The following is a 22,883-nucleotide window of genomic DNA, read 5'->3' on the forward strand; positions in this document are numbered from 1 at the left end:
AAAATTTTATGTCTCTTGCAGCGTTTATGGAGCTATTTAATTACGAACTCTCAAGTGAAGTAAAATTTTAATTTAGGCCTAATAATCTAACTAGGGCATAAGTTGGTAAAATTCACCGTCACGAAAGCTCCATTACAAGAAGATTACGAGTATGATTCTGTATACTTAATCGGATATTAAATGGCGCTCTTCTAATCTTTGTGTTATTTATTAAGAATTCTTGTCTACAAAGTTCAGAATGTCTTGATCTGCTTCGGGGATAGTACGTCTTGGTCTCTCACGGCCGCCGTCGGGACAAGATTCAAAATGTCCATCTTCTAAAAGGCAACCGCTGATCCGCTGAAGTTTTTTGTATCCGGACATCATTGTGCAGCTTTTCTATTCTGTACAATTTTAATTGAAATTAATATGACCCATTTTTATTCAAATAATAATAATAATAATAATAATAATAATAATAATAATAATAATAATAATAATAATAATAATCACCTTTACTTTTTAACTTCGGTCTAGATAATGCCATTAGAAAAATTCAGGATAACACAGAGGGTTTGGAATAATTGAACTAGTTACACCAACTTCTTGTCTATGCGGATGACGTGAATATGTTAGGAGAAAATAGACAAACGATTAGGGAAAATGCGGAAATTCTTCTTGATGCAAGTGAAGGGATAGGGTTGGAAGTAAATCCCGAAAAGACTAAGTAAATGATTACGTCTCGTGGCCAGAATATTGTACGAAATGGAACTATAAAAATTGGAGATCCATCCTTCGAAGAGGTGGAAAAATTCAAATATCTTGGAGCAAAAGTAACAAATATAAATGACACTCGGGAGGAATTTAAACGCTGAATAAATATGGGAAATGCCTGTTATTATTCGGTTGAGAAGCTTTTGTCATCTAGTCTTCTGTCAAAAAATGTGAAAGTTAGAATTTATAAAACAGTTACATTACCGGTTGTTCTGTATGGGTGTGAAACTTGGACTCTCACTCTGAGAGAGAAACAGAGATTAAGGGTGTTTGAGAATAAGGTGCTTAGGAAAATATTTGGGGCTCAGAGGGATGAAGTTACAGGAGAATGGAGAAAGCTACACAACACAGAACTGCACGCATTGTATTCTTCACCTGACATAATTAGGAACACTAAATCCAGACGTTTGAGATGGGCAGGACATGTAGCACGTATGGGCGAATCCAGAAATGCATACAGAGTGTTAGTTGGGAGGCCGGAGGGAAAAGACCTCTAGGGAGGCCGGGACGTAGATGGGAAGATAATATTAAAATGGATTTGAGGGAGGTGGGATATGATGGTAGAGCCTGGATTAATCTTGCTTCGGATAGGGACTAATGGCGGGCTTTTGTGAGGGCGGCAATGAACGTGCGGGTTTCTTAAAAACCAGTAAGTAAGTAAGTAAGTAAGTAAGCAATAATAATAATAATAATAATAATAATAATAATAATAATAATAATAATAATAATAATAATAATAATAATAATAATAGTAATGTTCTTATTTAATGGTGATTTTTAACTGCAATACAAGTTATTCAACGTCTGTGAGACATTGCTAGCAAATTTTGCCTGGGCTTTGGACACCGTCTTTTAACATGGTAATCTAAGTCTCAAGCTTTCCAGTCTACTTCTCTCCCAGACGAAGCCATGTTAATTATATTATCACCCATTACAATCGATTGAACCTCAGAAACGGCGTGCATAGTATTCTGTGCACATCTGAGAACGACATAATTATGGATCACTACTGTGGAGTGACGGTTAACTTGTGTGACCGTAAAATGAGCAAGCCCAAGTTCAAATCCTGGTTGGGAAAAGTTACCTGGTTCAGGTTTTATCTGGGGGTTTTTAATAAACCCATTACGAGCAAATGCTGGGTAACTTTCGGTGCTGAACCCTGAACTCATTTCGCCGGCATTATCACCTTCATCTCTCTAAGACCCTAGATAAGCATAACAGTTGATAAAAAATCGTAAAATAAACCATACAGAAACGACATATGTAGAAGAAAATATGCTTAAAAGTTCGATTTCATTTTCTAAGACAAACTTTCACTCACTCACTCGTCCAAGTGAGTTTATCTCCGCCCGTTTTTTCTGACTTCATCCACAATGCAATTAAGGGTACATGGCGTGATGCCCTTCCATGGGATCGGCACTACGCCAGACCTCTGTCTTGTAAGACAACGTAGGACATCTCACTGACAACGGGCAAGCAAGCATTCATGCTTAAGGCTGAATGCAACCACACGATCGAGGCTTTCACGCGATGTTAAAGTTGCGCTTCTTAGATGCAATGTTTACCACGGTCCCAAATACTCGGACGCGTTAAATAATTTAATTAAACTGCTAACGAAGATGTTATCCATAGATAGGCCTACGTCAATTGCAATACTTTCACATATACTAGTGTACATTTACAGGGTGGAAGAGATATAACAGTGCAGATGGAAGGGGGTAATAGAATACATAAAAATTATTTGAAAACCAATTATTTTGTATTTTTTAATTAAGTGAGTGGTTAATTATAAAAAAATACGAGCGGGCTAGCGGCGTGGTAAAGGGATGGCCTTGCATTCGGGAGGTCCGGGGTTCGTCCCAGGGGCCGGCAATTCTAACCGAGATTTTTAATGGTTTCCTCAGTTATTTCCAGGCAAATGCCGGGATTGTACCTCTTGAAAGTCCGGCCATGGACGGCGATCCTTCCCTTAATCCTTTCATATGTGTGAGTGAATGATGTGTAATGTCTTAAATGTTTGTGTTGTATCGGAGGTGGCCCTGGCATTGAGCTGATCCCTCATCCGGGGAGGCCGTCCATGTCCTTGTGTGGTCAAAAAAGTATGTATGTGATCCATAGATTAATTCCTCTCCCGACAGGTCGCGGCCCTGTAAGGCCCGGGTGGCGTGGGTCGTGTAAATGCACCTAAAAGGGAGAGGTTAAACTAAGGGAAAGAAGAAGAAGAAGTTAATTATAAAATTATAATGATTGTGAGTGTGCCGGGTTAATATTAATTAACCAATCATCAAAATATAAAAATACATCAGGACTGTCGCTGGGCAGTAATCTGAACACACGTTTCAGCGTCACATTGTTGACAAGTAACTCCATCTGTTAGCACAGCCATAAAGCATCTAATAGATGCTATAGAGTTACCAACAACAAAAAAAATGTTTTCTTTTGTTTTCTTAGCAATATAGGAAAGATTTAGGTATGTAAGAAGCACTGTGTAAAACTACGCCCTAGTTCAGTACGTAAAAAAGCCTACAGGTAGCGCAAGATGTCAAAATATAGAAATGCAGTTTTTACACCGAAAATTCGTTATTTTGTTGTCCTGTAAAATTTCCTTTTACGACTTTAGGTCCCTTTTCGTGCAACGGGTCACAAACATGGAATTGCATAGATTGATTTACTTATTTTTTACCACTCGTTAATAAAATTGGATTTGTATTTGAACGAAAGGGAATTAGGAATAAGTAGGATACTTTCTTACTTACTGGCTTTTAAGGAACCCGGAGGTTCATTGCCGCCCTCACATAAGCCCGCCATTGGTCACTATCCTGAGCAAGATTAATCCATTCTCTATCATCATATCCCGCCTTCCTCAAATCCAGTTTAATATTATTTTCCTATCTACGTCTAGGCCTCCCTAAAAGTCTTCTTCCCTCCGGCCCCCCAATTAACACTCTATATGCATTTCTGGATTCGCCCATACGTGCTACATGCCCTGCCCATCTCAAACGTCTGGATTTAATGTTCCTAATTATGTCAGTTGAAGGATACAATGCGTGCAGTTCTGCGTTGTGTAACTTTCTCCATTCTCCTGTAACTTCAACCCTCTTAGCCCCAAATATTTTCCTAAGAACCTTATTCTCAAAAACCCTCAATCTCTGTTCCTCTCTGAAAGTGCGAGTCCAAGTTTCACAACCAAACAAAACAACCGGTAATATAACTGTTTTATAAATTCTAACTTTCAGATTTTTTGACAGCAGACTAGATGACAAAAGCTTCTCAACCGAATAATAACACGCCTTTCCCATATTTATTCTGCGTTTAAATTCCTCCCGAGTGTCATTTATATTTGTTACTGTTGCTCCAAGATATTTGAATTTTTCCACCTCTTCGAAGTATAAAACTCCAACTTTTATAGTTCCATTTCGTACAATATTCTGATCACGAGACATAATTATATATTTAGCCTTATCGGGATTTATTTCCAATCCTATCTTTTTACTTGCTTCAAGTAGAATTTCCGCGTTTTCCCTAATCGTTTGTGGATTTTCAACAAAAAAAAAAATGTTTTCTTTTGTTTCCTTAGCAACCATAAGAAAGATTTAGGTATTTAAGAAGGACTGTGTAAAACTACAGCTTAGTTGAGTATGTAAAAAAGCCTACAGGTAGCGCAAGATGTCAAAACATAGAAATGCACTTTTTACACCGCAAATTCGTTATTTTGATGTCCTGTAAAAATTTCCTTTTACGACTTTAGTTCCCTTTTCGTGCAACGGGTCGCAAACATAGAGTTGCACAGATTGATTTACTTAGTTTTTGCCACTCGTTAATAAAATTGGATTTGTATTTGAACGAAAGGGAATTAGGAATAAGTAGGATTACTTTTTTAAACCTCTAATTAATTTCTTTTCTAAAGTACGTGTGCAATAGGTAGAATTAATTAGTAACTAACATATGTAAAATATTCTGTTCTAGAATAGAAGAAGAACCCACCCTCGTAAAAAATACAGTATTCTGTCTCTTTCCCATCCCTCTATCTCTCTCTAACTACTGATTTCCAAGACATTGTTTGTCTGTTCCCTAATAGAAATTCCTGATCTGCCTGAATTCTGTTATCTGCAGTTTTACCCGTCTGGCGCCTCAAATTCTCCCATTTCCTTGCCTTTGACTACGGGATCGAGAGAATTCTTCCGGGTCAGGTGCCATCCATGATGGTTAAGATTGAAATGCCTCTATCTCTAGCAGCTAATGTAACTGATAGTATCAGGAAAATATAATAGTTTCTACCCAATATGCAACTTTAGAGACCTGTCTGAGTTGAAGATTATTGAGAACAGAACTTGAAGAGAAATTATAGTAAGAGTGACAACCGTATTCCACGGACTCGTTGAAATATTAAGGATCCTTTATGTGAAATAATCCATAAACAGTTACATAGAATAGAAGATTATGTTTTATTTTCGCTGATAGAGTTAAGGTCGTAAGGCCTTCTCTTCCACTCAACCGTCTTAATATAATAGTGACATACATATTTCAATTATGAATATTTACAATACACTGAAGATTCTCTAGCAATATTCTTCAGTTAAGTTTTAACGACTAGTAGAGATAAAACATACAAGAAAAAATTACAACTTAATTTATGAACTAATATAATTCAATTCAGACTATATGCAATATGTAAAGGATTATAATTAAATTGAAGTTGGTTAAATGATGACAATTAATTTAATAGTAGTTTACTAGAACTATGTTATAGAGACCAATATATAAACCTAAAATACAGAGTGTTTCCGAAGTGGTGTTACAAACTTCCAGGGATGATGGCGAAGGGCACATGCATCAATTTCAGATCAGGAACCATGGTCAGGAAATGATTGAGTCGAAATTTATAAGCAAAATTAGCCGTGTGGAAATGGGATTATTATTTGGCAACACGTGCCCTCCTTCTCTTAACCTTTGGAACAGTCGTGGAAACATGGTATGGGCCGGTTGTTTCCTACGTGGGTACTTGCCCCGATACAATCTGTGAGCTTGTCTACTGTTCCCATTGGCTCATCCGTATTCGAAAATCAGGTCTGCTTATTCCGCTCTCGTGTACTCCTCCATTTCACTAGGACTGATCGACTGGACACTGCAACTTCTACACATACACTGCTGTCTACAGACGTGCATATCAGGACCGATCATGTCCGTTACACATTACGCTATCTGCATTGCTTTAGTGTAGTTTCCTGTCCCCACCCCTCAGACAGCGCACTGAATGGAATACTGTAAGTAGACAACGTAAACAACGTCACATGAATACAGTATGTTTAAAATGTACAGATAAATACACATAAATAAGGTGTACAGAGGAATAAAGTTATTTCATTTCTACACAACTATTTTTGCTTGTAACTATCGACTCGGTCATTTCCGGAGCATGGTTCCTTATCTCAAATTGATACATGTGCTCTTCGCCATCATCCCTGAAAGTTTGTAACACCACCTCGGAAACACCCTGTATATTGATATTATGAGAATAGCATTAATGTAATGAGATTTTGCCATTAGAGGTTTTGTATTCTGTTTAGAGAAATTAATGGTAATAATAAGAAGGGACAGATGTTAGTTTCATTACAAGTAACAAATATTAATCGGTAATTAATCTGTTAAGAATTTATGTAATTTTGACCTAAATGAAGATACTGTCCAACAACCCCTTACTTCATTCGGAAGCCTCCCGACAGCATTAAATTTAGAGAAAAGCTGTAAATCAAAATGTATTCAGTTCATTCCGGAATGAGCGTATTGTGGGCCTATTTTACAAGTGAAAACATAAAAATTCCGAAAGTAAATCAACCGGCGATCCTTCAAACCTGAGACGTTACGAAGAGCAATGGCTCTTTATTGCAATGCTGAACAAAAAAAATACGTCTGGAAATTTGAGTTCTTCCTAAAATGTAAATGTACATGGACATGATATTTCGGAGACATTCTGTAATAATAATAATAATAATAATAATAATAATAATATTATTATTATTAAAATCTTTGATTTTTTTTAATTTAATGACCTATTTTCAGAAATGTAAAATCTTTATGTAGCTAATTTTTCTCTGATTTTTAGGTCATCAATTTCGGAATCTTGGTAGCAAAATTGGGAGTGTCTTGATTTTGCAAAAGAAAGCCATTAGAATTCTATGTCAATCAAACTATCTTGAACATTGTCGACATCTTTTCAAACAATCACAGATATTAACTGTCATAAATTTTTATATATATATACACGACCTAGTCGTTTACACTCGACAAAATATGAGCAATTACTCATTAATAGCCAATATACATGATTATGACATTAGAAATAATGAACAAATTAATATTCCATACCATAGATTACATAAAACTAGTACAAATTTTTCTGTCATGGGGATGCAATTATGATTATGAAATTAGAAACAGTGAAGAAATTAATATTCCGTACTGTAGATTACATAAAACTAGTACAAATTTTTCTGTCATGGGGATGCAATTATGATTATGAAATTAGAAACAGTGAAGAAATTAATATTCCGTACTGTAGATTACATAAACCTAGTACAAATTTTTCTGTCATGGGGATGCAATTATGATTAAGAAATTAGAAACAGTGAAGAAATTAATATTCCGTACTGTAGATTACATAAAACTAGCACAAATTTTTCTGTCATGGGGATGAAATTATATAATAATCTTCCCAGTAAACATTATAAGTTACCAATAGTTTCAAAACTAGATTTTATAATTGGCTCTTAATTAATCCTATCTACTCTGTAAATGAGTTTCTTAACATAAATTCATACGAAATTGTTTTTTTAATAAATAAAGTTATTCATATTTAGTTACAAATATTACATTAAGAGTGAAGTGTTTTCATTAATTTTAGAGTTTCAAAATGTTTTGTGTTTTCATTCTAATTAAACTTTACAGTTTTCAATTATATGTGTAATTTCAAATGTATGTTTTGTCCCATTTTCTATATTGTGACGAAGCCTATCACTGTATGTTTAATGGCTTAATAAATTGAATTGAATTGAATGAAAAATGATATTCCAGTTCAAAACTTGAAATAGTTCGTGCATTGAAAAATAATACATATTTTTAGTATACAGTGTGTATATAATCAGTTACTACACAAAATTATATCCCACAATACTTTAGAAAAAAAGAATAAATCGAACTACAACTTCAAAAAAAGCTTGTCTTTAAACTGAGGAGTGCTCTGCAATAACAAGGTACATACACATACCTCGGTATATTCGCCATCATTAATGTATCAAAATAAGAAATTAAATAACGATTTTCACGAATAATACATGAAACTTATACCAATAAACTATCAAAAATACTAATTCAAAAACGCAGATTTGCAAAGGCCTTTCTTTGTCAATGAAAACAATGTTACTTTTACGTGGTATCAAACACTCACTTCTTACACATACCTTGTTATTGCAGAGCATCCCTCAATTGTACGGTAGACTGACTAAAGCGCGCATTTAATGCACTCCACATGCCCAAGTTGATATCAGAGCAGACAACTGTGAACCGGAGTTTCAGGTATGTTGAAACGCACTTCTCGCAAATCCTAGAAGATATATTAACCACTGCTATTTGTACGGCTACGTCCTCTGCATTATCCTACAATTTATGACTGAAGTTACATTGGAACCATCCGTAGTGGACAATTACTCCACATCTACACAGCTTTACTGCAAGCGGTGGTCTGATGTGCTTCATAATTGACAGAAACATTGTCCGCTCTTGTGAACCTCACTATGCTACTGCGGCGAGGGGAATTTTGAATCGTGATTTGCAAAACAGGTGGATGGGAAGAAGAGGACCGACGGAATGGTCAGCCCGTTCCCCTGATCTCACAGCCTGTGACTATTAGTTGTGTGGTTAACTATTTGAAGGAGTTTTTTGACCGGAAACAGCAAGACATCGACATGCTCAAAATAGCAATTGAGGAACAAATTCATAGTATTTCAATGTACATGTATCATAAATCAATGAATGACTTCCCACATTTGGATGTGAATGGTGAACAGTTTGAGGTACTAAAGTGACTTGCTTAGTATTGTTGTGACTAGTTTAATTTGAAGAATTTCCTTTCCAACAGTAATGTCGCATTTTCTATAACAATAATACTGTCATCGGACGACGAAATGAAACGTAGCCTATAGCTGTTTTTATGATCCACACCTGTGGAGTAACGGTCAGCGCATCTGGCCGCAAAACCAGGTGGCCCGGGTTCAAATCCCAGTCGAGGCAAGTTACCTGATTGAGGTTTTTTTCAGGGTTTTCCCTCAATCCAATGCGAGCAAATGCTGGGTAACTTTCGGTGCTGGACCCCGGACTCATTTCAACGGCATTATCATCTTCATTCCATTCAGACGCTAGATAAACTGAGATGGTGATAGAGGGTCGTAAAATAACCTATAATAAGAAACTATACACTCTGTAAATTATCAATTTCAATGCAATTTTTGGACTCGTTCATAACATTTTTAATGAACTATGTTTTTGTCCTCAATAGGCAGTAATTTGGATTTTGGCAGAGACATAAAAATGCGACATCCCTTTCTTCTCCTCGCCTTCTCTGCCCCTTGTTCTACACGTTATCTCTTTCTCTTCTGCCCTCGTATCCCCTTTCCCTTGTTCGCCTCGTCTTCCCTTTACCTTGTTTCCCTCGCATTTCCTCTTTTATTCCTCTTGTACGCCGTTTCCTTCCTTTGTACTCCTTGTATTTCCTTTGCACTTCTTGTATGCTCCTTCTACTCCTAGTATTTCCCTTGTTTTCTTGCATTGCACCTTTTACTCCTCGCATTCCACTTTGTACTCCTCACATTTCCCTCCTACTTCTTGTATCTCACTTTATTCAGTCATATTATGAGTGAATGAATATGTCAAGGTTATGGTTTGCCCAAATAATTTTCGACGTATCACTGGATATTAAATTTACCAACTCTCCCTATGAAACGTCATGAAGCAACAAGGCATATGGTTAGAAATCACACAACTTGACAAATAACCAACTCAAATCGTGACACACACATCTGAAAGCGATTTCAACAGAGACTGTACTGTGTGGTGCAGGCATTTTCGTAAACTAAAACAGACAGCTGTTTTGTTTACTCAAAACTTTGAGGGAGTGACATGAAATACAGTTGACAGGAATATCTGAGCTCAAACATTGGTTCTCAAGGTGAAAGACGAACGTAACTTATATCGGTGGCATTGCCTACACAAAGTTTATAGAACTTATGATGAATTACAAAACGGAAGTATTACGAAAAGAATTTGACCCCAATATTACTTTCTCCGACATGCAATGTTTGGAATTTTAACTCAGTTCTCCAACCATACATTTTGCAATGAAAATAGCATAATCTTCCTGAATGCAGAATCATTTGAATTTGTGAATGAGATGTCTGGCCTATTTTTTTTTAACTGTGGTAAGTGACGTTTAAAATGCAAATAGCAATATCAGGGGTCGCACAATGGGTCCCAAGATGAAGGAAAAACTTACATATCGGTAGTACTACCTATACAAAGTTGATAGAAATTATGGTAATTATAAAACGGGAGTATCGCGAGGAATATTTTCTCAATATTACTTTCTCCCGCATGTGAACACTGAAATCAGTTATCCAATCATACACATACATACATACATGTGAAACCGTTTTAAACATTTTGTTATGGAAATAATCTGATCTACGTGCATACAGAACTACTTAAATTTGCAAATAAAATATTTTTTCTCTCAAAACTAAACGGGAGTGACATTTGAAATAAAATAACAGGAATGTCAGGGCACTCACACTGGGGCCCAAAGTGAGGGACAAGCGCATAAATTGGTGAAATTGTCCACACATAGCTGGCAGAAATTGTGAATTATAGGACTGGAGCATCACTAGAAATTGTTTTCGAAATATAATTTTGTCTCTATTGTAAACAATGGGATTTCATCTCAGTTTTCTAACCATACATTTGCGTATGGATCCCCTGGACAGGTTTTACAATGACTATTACACTTTTACTACATCATACTACTTTTGATCAATAAAACGGTACGGAATGACGTGTTTCAACCAATCATGGTTAGTTATCCTACAATTTTATCACCTCCCTAGCATTTGTTTCTTTGTTTGCCAACTTTATACTTTCAATAATTGTATCTTTTAAAATGATTCATGTTTATTTCAACAACCTTAATTAAAACTTTTCTATATTTACCTTGTTTATATTATTTATCCTAGATTATGTTATAGCTTCTGCTATATGGCATTATGGATAGTCACGTATCAGAGACTGTTTAATATATATTGCTAATTGAAGTGCAATGAAACTGTTTTAATAAAAATGAAATAAAATGAACAAAGCGTGTAGGATTCAATGAAGATTGTATAGTCGATACAACTGGTAAAAGATAATGGCTGATCATAACACATTACTGCCATCCAGCGGAATATTTGTAATGATAGATGGTACAATAATACATTTCCAAGATAGTTTAGTACATATTTTAAAGAGTCAATTAATATTTTATTCTATTAGAATACTTTATTTCTTCTAATCTTTATATACTGCCTTCTAATCGTGTAATAGTCAACTAAATCCCACTAGAGTTTTGATTTTCTCTAGATAAATCAAAACCTCTAGTGAGAGTACTGTTGAAAATAGTCTGTTATACCTGAATACAGGAGCACTCTTAGTTGCAAACAGAGCTATGTTGTGTTAACCATGTGACAAATAGGCCTAGGTAATGCTATAATAAAAATTCACCCGAATGAAATAGTACCGGTATTACAATGTTTTTATTCCAATTTGCAGCACATTTTTACCAATTCGCATAGTTAGTACTTCAGTAATTTCAGTTATGTTTAGTGGTCAAACTTGATTGTAATTGTGAAATATATTGCAAAATTTGATATTCGTCCAATCACTATTCATGATTCCTTTCTTTTAAAGGCATAGGCAAGACAATTATTGTTTTCATATTGAATAATTATTATGCATCCAACGTTATATAAATGTACTCTCAATTGAGGATAATTAAAAAACCTTATCGCAATATTTATAAAAAAAGATTAAACACAGACAACTAGTGAGCAAAATTCTACTCTTCTATTGGCTAACACGAGTATCATGATGTGAAAGGTGTCAGGGCAATTAAATGAAAGATACTGTTGTGTTTAGATAGCTTGGCCAGTCATAACATTCTGCGCAGTAGACCAGGCAAGTCCACTTTACACTAAAAAGGAAAAGAAGGGGTGTATGGATTAGTCGCTGTGCAGCTCTTGTAGAGTTCACTTCTTTTCCTCTTGGAAGTGCAAGTTAGTATACTAACTAATGCAAAAACATTAGTCCCATAAATAAACCTATAAAAACATTGTAGTTTATTTTATTATGAGTCAAAGAGTAAAAAGAGAAGAAATATATTGTATTAAGTTCGAGTGTTTGGATAGCAGTGAGTGGAAAAACTGTGATCGCCCATGGAGTGAAGGTACGTGAGCAATGTTTTTCAACATAGCTTTAACTTAAGTTAGCATGCATGAAGATCTCCTCCTTCCCTTCCCGCCCCACTAAATATGATGAGAAACTCATACTACAAGACCTTTACTCAAATGTTCGCGCATGACACCGGCCAAGCTACCTAAACACAAGAGTAGGTAGCTTGGCCGAGAAGAAATCAGAAAAATCACTTATAAAACCTCAGTTTTTTGTGCTTTTCCACACACACTTAAAAAGTAGGCTGTTGTAACTTAGGGTCGTATTCATAAACGATACTTTGGACCAAAGTTGACTTTGGAAAGTACAAAGTTGCCATTTTCCTATTCACAGTCGGCACTTCGACGAAAGTAAACTTCAATCGTGACTTTATTTCGAAGTCGCCGAAAATCTAGACTTTGACTTTGACTTTGACTTTCGTTCGTGGACATAAGGAAAATGGCAGATACTTGGGAAATTGTTATATTTGCCGAGAAGATTGATAACATCCAGGAAATTATTGAATCTCATGTTTCTCGGCGTATTATTAGACATGTAAAAAAACTCTATTGAATTTTATAGAGGTAATGAATTCAAATCAAGACACAGATTTGAAAAATGGACCGTATTAAATAATATCCACTATTCAACATGCACTAATGAATAATATAATAACAAAGAAGGATTACCTGCTCCATTAATAACACTCTTATTCCACTTCGATATTGCTGTATGGGTATAAGGATTAATGGTTTACTATTGATTCTGTATATTTAATTGTTTTCTTTATACGTCTTCACCAGTTTTAGCAGCATGTCTCTTTCATAGTCTGTCATTGGTGGCATCTTCTTATTTTTCACTTCTTCACAATTATTTTACATTGAAATAATTATACAATGCTGCAACAATTGCTTAACGTCTGCCGATGGTCAATTGTTTCACTGATTTGAGACTCAAAAGATGGCTTTTATTGCGGCAATGCCTACTCTACTTCAGCTATTCATTAATTTAATTCGTTTAGAAGGCCATGATTGTGATTGCCAACATTAGAACCAGATCGTTAAATCTCGACTTACCGAAGTCAAAGTCAAAGTCTCAGAAGTATTGTCTATGAATAGGACTTTTAACAAAATTAAACTTTACTATGAAAGTCGACTTTGGGAAGTCTTCATTCAAAGTCTCGTTTGTGAATAGGGCCCTTAATGATTGAAAACCTTAAAGGTTACTGGAAAACTACCGAAGATAGCACGTACTCAAAGATTATCTGAGAAAACTGGGAAAGTAAACTAAAAAGGATTGTTTGCCCAATTAATAAATATTATTATGGTATGTAAAGTCATCTTCACAAGTTCAGGAAGAGGGCTGACTTTCTATTCTAGGTGATTAAATCCGGATGAATCTGCTATGCTTTTATTATGTGGTTGCTAAACGTGCACACGGCTGAGTTAGCATTTCTCCAACCTATTCCATGGAACTAACTGAACACTTAAAGCCCAATTAGCAGCATAGTAACTAACGTCAGGTATACTCCCCAACCCTTCTTTAAATCAATATAATAAACCAGCTGCCATATTCACTGTTGCCTTGTTATTACAAATAATATTGGAAGAAGATATGTATAATACAAGAACGGAAATGAAGCCGTAATGAATGGAAATGATGGAGGTAATAATTTATACAGTTGTTATATCAAACATAAAATATGTGGAAATATATACCATAAGTGACATGCAATAAGCTCTGGTGAAAAGTTTTTCTCCATATTTACCCAACTGTTTTCAATTAAACAGATATAGTTGGTCGTAAATCATAATATTACGATTATAACGTTCATTTAAAGCAGTCTTGCGATGGTAACTAGTAATTTCGAGCTAGAGCTCTTTTACTGTATGCCCGCTGCGCGCGAGCGGAGCTGTTTTACCTGTAAACATTGCTAAAATATGTACAGATCTTAGAACACAGCGCATCATGACGGAACGGAAGCGCTTAAAGCTTTCAAGGAAGAGTGGAAGATACAATATTTATGCTTCGAACATGGTGATGAAGTCCAGTGTTTGTTGTGTAAAAAAATATCATTTGCAAAAAATGCAACATAAAACGGCATTATGAGACGCAACATGAAAAAAATATAAGCATTATTCAGGAGAAGAGAGAAATAAATTAATTTCGGAATTGACATTGAAGGTAAATTAATTTACATTTGGGTCAGTAGAATGTATCTAGATTCCTTTCATTTCTTTATTTTAAATGTATTCTTCATGTTTTATTTGTTGCTTGTTTCTGGATATTTACTTTTATTAGACTACGTGTTTCTTTAATTTAGAAATAATATTTTATCTTTGATTACACTTTAACTTATAATATCACTAAGCTCAAAAAGCTAATTCACTTTTATTCCAATAACTATTTTCAAGATTTTAGCAAATATGAACTAAACATTTTGAAAACTTTGATGCAAGCAGCTTTTTAGTAACGTCATTATAAAATATACCTAAAAATATAATTTTGAAACTACTAGACCTAATTGCACCAAATTTTGTACAGGTGATATTATTATAGATCTGTTTATATAGTTTAAACTTCACAAATTTTGGCCGAAAATTGTGGAAGTTTTAAAAATCATACATACCCTCTTAAATGATTGACCCCAAAAATTACGATGGCTCTCAATATCTCAATTTAATCAATTTGTTTTTTTCGTGTTACGTGCATCTCACAAATCACTCTAAGAAAACTCATTACATAATCACGACTGGAGAGTAAGGACTACATTTTCCACAATCACACAATCAATAGCCTATATACTCTATTTCAATCAATATTTTCATTACTATTTTTTCAACAAATACTCAAAAGTACTTAGAGATCACACAGGTCGAGCAGGTAGACCCTATTAGTTTCTCCTAACCAATGAAGTGAAGTATTTACATAATAAATAATAGCTTTTAACAAGAAAATGGTTTACATACAATTAACTTTTCCTATTTCTCTTTTTGTTCCTAAACACCCTTCACTTTGCGATTTGTTTATATATGTATATGCATATATTAAACAACTGAATAATTAGCCCTATTACGAGTACATAGCCAGAAATTTAGTAACGCAAGTTATTGTAATAATTGCTGCCTTCTTTCGTTGCATGTGCATTAGAGACCGGCAAATCACACAAGACTCACGCCCGTACCCGGTTGCCGTCAGGCTTGGGTTCCGGTGACGCTACAAAGCAAGTTAACTTTTAGCCTGAACCCATTGAGCCCGGGTTTTATAGGTTCAGTCCAGGCGGGACCCAAGAAAGCCTGCCTGTTTGCTCGTATTGTAAGGTAGAGTGACTTGCATTCACGGAAGCCAGTCTGCGATGGTTAAGATGAAACAGTACTAGTTTGAAACCTAAGTTAGTTGGCTATTTAGTCACTTCAAAAAATCTTTATCTTATGGTCCAACACGGCAGATAATTCTTGATTAAAGAAACACAGTTTTAAGATTTATTGCGCTACAGAATTCATAAAGTAATAAGACAATATTATACATTTCATATTCCTGCAAAGTGCATCTGACTCAACAAAATAATAACATTTCGTAACTTATGACTAGTTGAGAAGGGAAGGGAAGGGAAGGGAAGGGAAGGGAAGGGAAGGGAAGGGAAGGGAAGGGAAGGGAAGGGAAGGGAAGGGAAGGGAAGGGAAGGGAAGGGAAGGGAAGGGAAGGGAAGAGGGAAGAGAGACGAGAGACGAGAGACGAGTTGAAAAGGTATTGGTAACAATTATTATGAATATCAACAACTATTATAGAAAAATATTTCATTTTAACTTTTTCCTTATCAACAATTAAAAGCCTCATGAATACCTGTAAACTGTATAAAAGTTTTTGTTCTTCAGAATATTGATTTGCTATTTAAATTCTGAGGGACAGATTTCTATTTATTTATGATGAAGCTGAAAGTTTGAATGGTTTGCATTAAATTTATATTTCTACGATGAAAAGGAAAGTGCAAGTAATTTATAATAACTGTTAGCATTTAATGGATATTATGTTGACGAGAAATAGTTTTCTTTGTCTTTATTAACGGTACGTTTCAGAAGATAACAAATTAAGTTTTCAATAGTTTATCTATCTATATCTATAGGCTTCTTGTCAGGTTTGAATGACTTGGTTCATATTTATCATGCATCTGAAAGCGGCACAGTCTGGCGCAGGTCGGCGGAACCCAACATGCCTTTCGGGTCACACTTAGGACTGTTCGGGAGTCACGTGCAACCACACTGCCTGCCTGCTTGTGAGGGAAGGTTGCAGGCGGGCGAACGATACGAAGCGTAAGCCCACTCACGGACGTAAACAGTTATGGGCAAGCCTGATCGACAGTTTGCCGGCCTCTAATGTGCATGTACATCCCTGTGTCTACGTTACGATGATATGTAGTGAATGGGCTATGCGCTCGTGATCAAGGTCGAGCTCTTCTACCATGATTGGGAGCTAAGGTCTCATCCCTGATTTAAAGGCAAACTGCCTATATCATGCTGAGGACTGGGTTCAAATACCGGCGAGTAGAATGAAATTTATTTTGTGGTTAACACGAGCCATAATGAGACACTTTTCTTTCTTATAAGCTTTTTCTTAACCCTTTGATGCACGCATTTGGGAAGGAAATAAAAAAATTGTGTTTGCAATGAAATTAAACTTTTATTTGTCTAAGAGAAGTGACTCAAATTTTAAAAATTCTAAAAACTTCCATTTTTTTTACACAGAAAATGGGTGGTTTCATGGTAAAACCACTATGCAATATTAGACTTATTGAGAATGATACAAAAGGAAACAGTTTCTGGTTTCATTAAAGCAAATTGCTAATTCACATGTGTTGCGTGGTAATTAGAAAGGAAAATAAATGGACATTCTATCCTTCCACTTGAGCCAGGACACTCCAGCATATGACGTACGGCTATCACTCTCACCACGTTTCATGTGGGCGGTCTCATCTTTCATCGTGTGGTAAACCAATACGCTCATGTCTAACTGTACCACATGCATAGATATTTTGCTGCCAGAGATCATCAGATTCAAACTTGTGAAAAAGTTGTCAAAAACACTTTATGATTGCCACCAACCATCTCTTCCTTGTAGCCATGATGAATAAGCTGACACAAAAATGGAATATTTTGTTGGATATGGTAAGGGTTATTTGCATAGTGGTTACGTTTTGAAACCACACCACATTATTTCTATATTGACAACACATGTGTCGAAGAAATTACAATCTTGTTACTGAAATATGTTCTAAAAGACCGAAAGACAAATAATACTAAATAGAAACTTACGTAACTGTGATATTTTTAACATACAACTGAAATAAAAACACGTAGCGAGTCTTCCACACCCCAACTATAAATATCGGCCATCTTAGTGGAGCAACACAAATATAGGGAAAATAAAATTCTTCTGCAGTTACTAGGGATCAGTGAAAGCAGAGCAGTAGTTTTGAAATGAAACTCACACTGTAAGTAGGCAGGAAACTCAAATTTAAAAGATGGTTATGTACTGTAACCATTGCGCTTCAAAGGGTTAAGGGACTCTCGTTTTGCCTTTCATAATTCTATAACAAATTGTTTACGAGTAAAAAAAAATCAAGGTTGTTTGAAACATCAAAATGAGTTAGAGAAGAAAGTGTACTCTCTCTATTACTGTACTCACACGAGCATGTGGTAGAAGATGGCCTTGAAGCCTCGCGGGCGCTCCAGGAAGTTATAGACGCGACTCTGCAGCCTCCTGTAGCGCGCGTCCCGCCGATTCGCCCTGTAGTTGAGCGGCTTCCCAAGCAGACTCATCCGGGGCTGTTGCAACCGGCCGCCGCGCTTCGTCGACGATCGCCGGTCGTTGAGCGAGAGGCTGAAACATAAAGCGTTTTTATCGCAGTGTTGCCAACACGGTGCTTTTCCCACTAAATCTAGTTTTTTCTCTCTCTGTCCGTGGGGAAAAATAATTGAACGGTGGGCAGTGGGAAATGTAGATTTTTTTCGCTCTCAAGGTCAGTGGAAATTTGTTTTTTTCCCTAAAACAACTAAACTCGACTTTTTCGTGTGTTATCATCAAAGCTCGGAACTTGGGGACTTGTGTCTTTGAACGTGGCTAAGCGACCGGACTTCAATGTCAACAAACTCCCGCTTCCTGCACAGAGGTACTGTCAGGTTCCTAGCTGGAACAAGATATTGATAATATTATGGTAGGTTGAAACACGTAATTTTATAGCATATATAAATAAACATGCAAAATATATCAAATTTACAGTTCTGCTCTGTACATTTTATTACAGTATATGACTACATGGATTCGAAGATTTTCGAACCCATAACTTCTTCGTCTGTTAGTTAAACATGATTTGAAACGAAAGGAACTTATTTCCACGCCACATGAAGTGACGGGAGGAAACTTAAAATACTGAATGTTTTCACTGTCACTGTTTCCTTTTCAATTTTCAGCAGTTGCTAGCTGATCTCGTATCTGAGAAAGATAAGTATCCTAAATTTTTCTCGAAAACAGTTTTCAATTTCTATGTCACTACTAGGGAAGGTTCCACTACGACTTGATCCATGGCTATGGACAAATTTTCCACCGATTTAAGAGACTGCAATGTCTTTCAATGAATGTCCGTTTCCAGTCTCTAGTTTATGTGTGGCACAACTTACAAAATATAAACTCTTTATTCGAAGAAAATAATGTATCTCCTCAGAATTCCTCCACGAAATTCTGTACCTAAAATTTAAGAAATATATTTTCAAACTTCTATAATACCCATTCGAATAACACGTATTTTCTCATTCCTCTAACAGACCGTTTACCTGTAATTCTCTGAATGTCATTTGCTTCGACATGACACAGTTTCTTCGTTCGTCTTCTTGCCATTCGATGTGACCACGTTCTTAGTACATACGACTGTCCCTGAGCACTTGCAGCGTGAGCTTTGTATACGTTGTACCTGTAACTTACTCATGCGCACGACACACAAGTCCCCAAGTTCCGAGCTTTGGTTATCATTCCTCTCGTCTGTAGTGAAGGGGAAGTCTCGGAAGTTTTTCAGTAGTTTGTAAAGATGTTTCAGATATGATCCCAGTCAAAGAATTAGCCGGGTTTGCTCTTTCTATGCTCTGCTCTCCCTGGTCAAATGTAGAAGTAGAAAGGCTATTTAGCCAGATGAATATATATTTTGCAATTCATTTTACGTAATTTTCAGAAAAGTCTATGAATATGTTAGAAATTTAATTTTTTTTCAGTCGTTGACTTTACTACTTTATATATTTTGTTAGGTGTTAACCTTTACATAATAAATTGTGTGATGTATGAACGTTTTCGTTGACCATGTCAACATCATCAGATACAGTCTGTCATTTTACAATATCAATGCTCTCAGTGTTATCTACACAATCTACACATACAATACATGTTTACTATCATATGAAGATGAAACCTATTAAAAATTATATGTTGAATTGTGGATAGATTAACTACCTACGACTTTGATTATTTTCAGTGTAACATGAACAACAACAGAACATACGCCCATCATCTGATTAACTATAAACAGTTTAAACCCAACATATTGGCATAAATAATAACACCAAGATCTACAAACTATAGGCAGTTATAACAGGCTAGAATTTTACACCATGATATGGAAAAGTGAATACCTTGTAACAAAATATTGTAATTTGCAAATCCTCACATGCATAGTAAAGCATTAAATAGAGTTAGCTCATTTTTATATTTTATCTTACTTTTAGCCTCATATCATTACATCGTTCATATTATCGTTCACATGTGATGACTTGCAAAGAATATATCCATGATAATATAAGTATATTTTAATTGTTGACAGTTGGGGTATCCACAATTCAACATTATAAAACTAAGTCATATAATTTTTAATAGGTTTTATCTCAATATGATAGTAAACATGTATTGTATGTGTAGATTGTGTAGATAACACTGAGGGCATTGATATTGTAAAATGACAGACTGTATCTGATGATGTTGAAATGCTCAACGAAAACGTTCATACATCACACAATTTATTATGTAAAGGTTAACACCTAACAAAATATATAAAGTAGTAAAGTCAACGACTGAAAAAAATTAAATTTCTAACAGATGAATATAATTAAAACCAAAATTAGAAATAAAATGAGGACAAAGGTATCACTGTGAATTTTTAGGTTGACATTTAATTTCATATATACTGCAGTAGATTATATGTATTGACTTTTTGCATTTACGTTAAAACATGCATGTGAGTATTCTAAATAGTAATTTTATGATTTTCATTTGAATAAAATTTCCATTTGAATACTTTATTAACTGTTGCTTACATAATAAATAATATATTACGGAATGCTTCCACCATTGAATGGAGTGACAAATCATTGAGACCAATGCTCGCACTACAAACACTCAACTAATGGAATTCTATTGGCTTATTATGAAGTTTAAGAGGAATCATATGGTTTTTCATCATGTTGTTTTAACGATCACAATTTTATAATTTGAAATATAAGATCAATACAACATTTTAGTCACAATTTTATCGTATATAATTTTAATACCCGTACTCATTAAATTTCAGATTGTTATTTATCTTAGAGTTAACCATGTAAATAGTTGTTTATTAATATATACAAGATTGTAAATTTCAATGATCTGGTACGCATTTCACAGTAAAGAGATGAAAAATTGTATAAGATATTGTGAGTGAAATGCCTGATGATGACCAAGGGCGAAAACTTTTGCATTTCAATGTCATAATCAGGGAAAGGGATTTGGAGTATTATAAAGAATGGTGAAACGTAGTATAGATATTCGTAGCTCAGTGACTGTCAAGCGAGCTGCGTCACGGCGCATGGAAGAGTACAGTCCACTTCGTACAAACTTACATGCAACGTCTGTAAATATATTTCAGAATAAACAAATGGAATAGTTTAATGACATATAGTGACCTACATACATAATCTGCATTTCTTTTTGAACTACATGTGCTTTTCTTCGCAACGCACACGACACCAATAAACAGCATTACAAATATACATAATTAAATATGAACCTCTGCATCTTCGCGTGTCAGTGGACATATTGATGTTGATAGACAGTTGTCTTCTGTATGGAACTCGCCTCTGAATATGTAGATCCAAACGAAATGGCATGAAATGCTATACCTTGTTATGCCTTGTTATAATAAATTGTAAATATTATTTTCAAATTTTCAAAATACAACTTTGCTCTGTTGCAAGGAAGGAAATTTTGTAACATGGAAAAACTCCGCTCTCCATCTGCAGAGACAATTAGAGAGTACTTGAAACAAGATACGTCAATTAAATTCACATGTTGAATGACGTCATTGGGAAACGTCTTTGTTAGTACATCTGAAATCCGACTAAGAATATCGTATCCATCATTTTTAATCAAAACTTTGTTCATTTTTTCACCAACACGTTTTCCTATTTCACCTTCTACTGCACTCAGTTTATTTACAATTGTCATCATAATATTTATTTGCTCAACTAGCTCTACTCCTGACTTTCCTAATTGAATAATGGCATCCGGTAAATATCCAAAATTTGACTTAATATCCATGACTTCTTTCTCGATTGTTTCATCATTTAGCAGTTGCTGGCGTATTTGAATCGCAGCCGCGTCATCGGTATCGAAAGACTGGACCACTTTCTTCACAGATTGGAGGTGACGTGCGTAATAATTGCAAGCTTCTAACCATGACCCCTATCTCGTAGGAACTGGACATGGGGGAAGCGAAAATTTAGGGAATTGTTTCCTGAATTTTGATACTTGATCTGGAGGTTTTACAAATATAGTCTTTCAATACTGTATTGTTAGTTGGTTTCACTTTCGGCATTGTACCTGCACTTCACTACTCTGAACTGCAAACCTGCACGTTGAAGTTCTTATGCGACAACTGTCCCGTTCACCTGTTGTTGACGTGTAGAGACCTGCGAGTATGTCATGGAGGGGAGGACATGGTATTAAGGGTTGTAAACAAATGACTGTGTAGATGCCAATACTAGCTTTTACTACTCCAAATTCCGTTCCCTAGTCATAATATAAAATGATAATTTACATTTGTAAGTGTTATTGATTTTAAACTGTGATAGATAGAGATATAGATAGATAGACAGACAGAGAGACAGACGGACGGACGGACGGACGGACAGACAGACAGACAGACAGACAGACAGGCAGACAGATAGAGATAAACTAAATGCCATTCAGCGATTTACAGCCATAGACGTCAGAGTAGATATATATAATACATGGCTACTACAATATGAATAAATGTAAGAATAAAATAAAAAATAAGTATACAATCACCAGATAATAACAAGACCAGGTTAAAAGTTTTAAAAGAAATAGTATGAAATCAGATTAAAATGTACAGATTTGTCAATTACATGAGGTTGAAGCAAATAGTATAACTAACACGTAATATTGCTAAAATCATTGACACTGTAGATTGGATTTGCCATCAATGTCCTTCTCACCATCCTTATGAAAGTAAAATATGACGTGTTTCTTATATGAAATGGTAAAGAGTTATAAAGTTTATAAGATATGGAAATAAAACTATTGCTTGT

At 35.3% G+C, this 22,883-nt stretch overlaps 1 protein-coding gene across 1 annotated transcript in view; it reads right to left on the bottom strand.

The window, feature by feature from the left end:
- LOC138700278 (potassium voltage-gated channel subfamily KQT member 1-like) overlaps positions 1 to 18,133 on the bottom strand; it is a 677,493-nt gene extending 659,360 nt beyond the window's left edge. Inside the window, exon 1 of the mRNA XM_069826783.1 lies at positions 17,944 to 18,133. Coding sequence (XP_069682884.1) covers positions 17,944 to 18,077 — 134 coding nt within the window. The 5' untranslated portion in view covers positions 18,078 to 18,133. The remainder of the gene's footprint in view (positions 1 to 17,943) is intronic.
- Positions 18,134 to 22,883: the final 4,750 nt, after the last annotated feature.

Source organism: Periplaneta americana, chromosome 5 (genome assembly GCF_040183065.1).
Source record: "Periplaneta americana isolate PAMFEO1 chromosome 5, P.americana_PAMFEO1_priV1, whole genome shotgun sequence".
Classification (NCBI taxonomy): Eukaryota; Metazoa; Arthropoda; class Insecta; order Blattodea; family Blattidae; genus Periplaneta; species Periplaneta americana.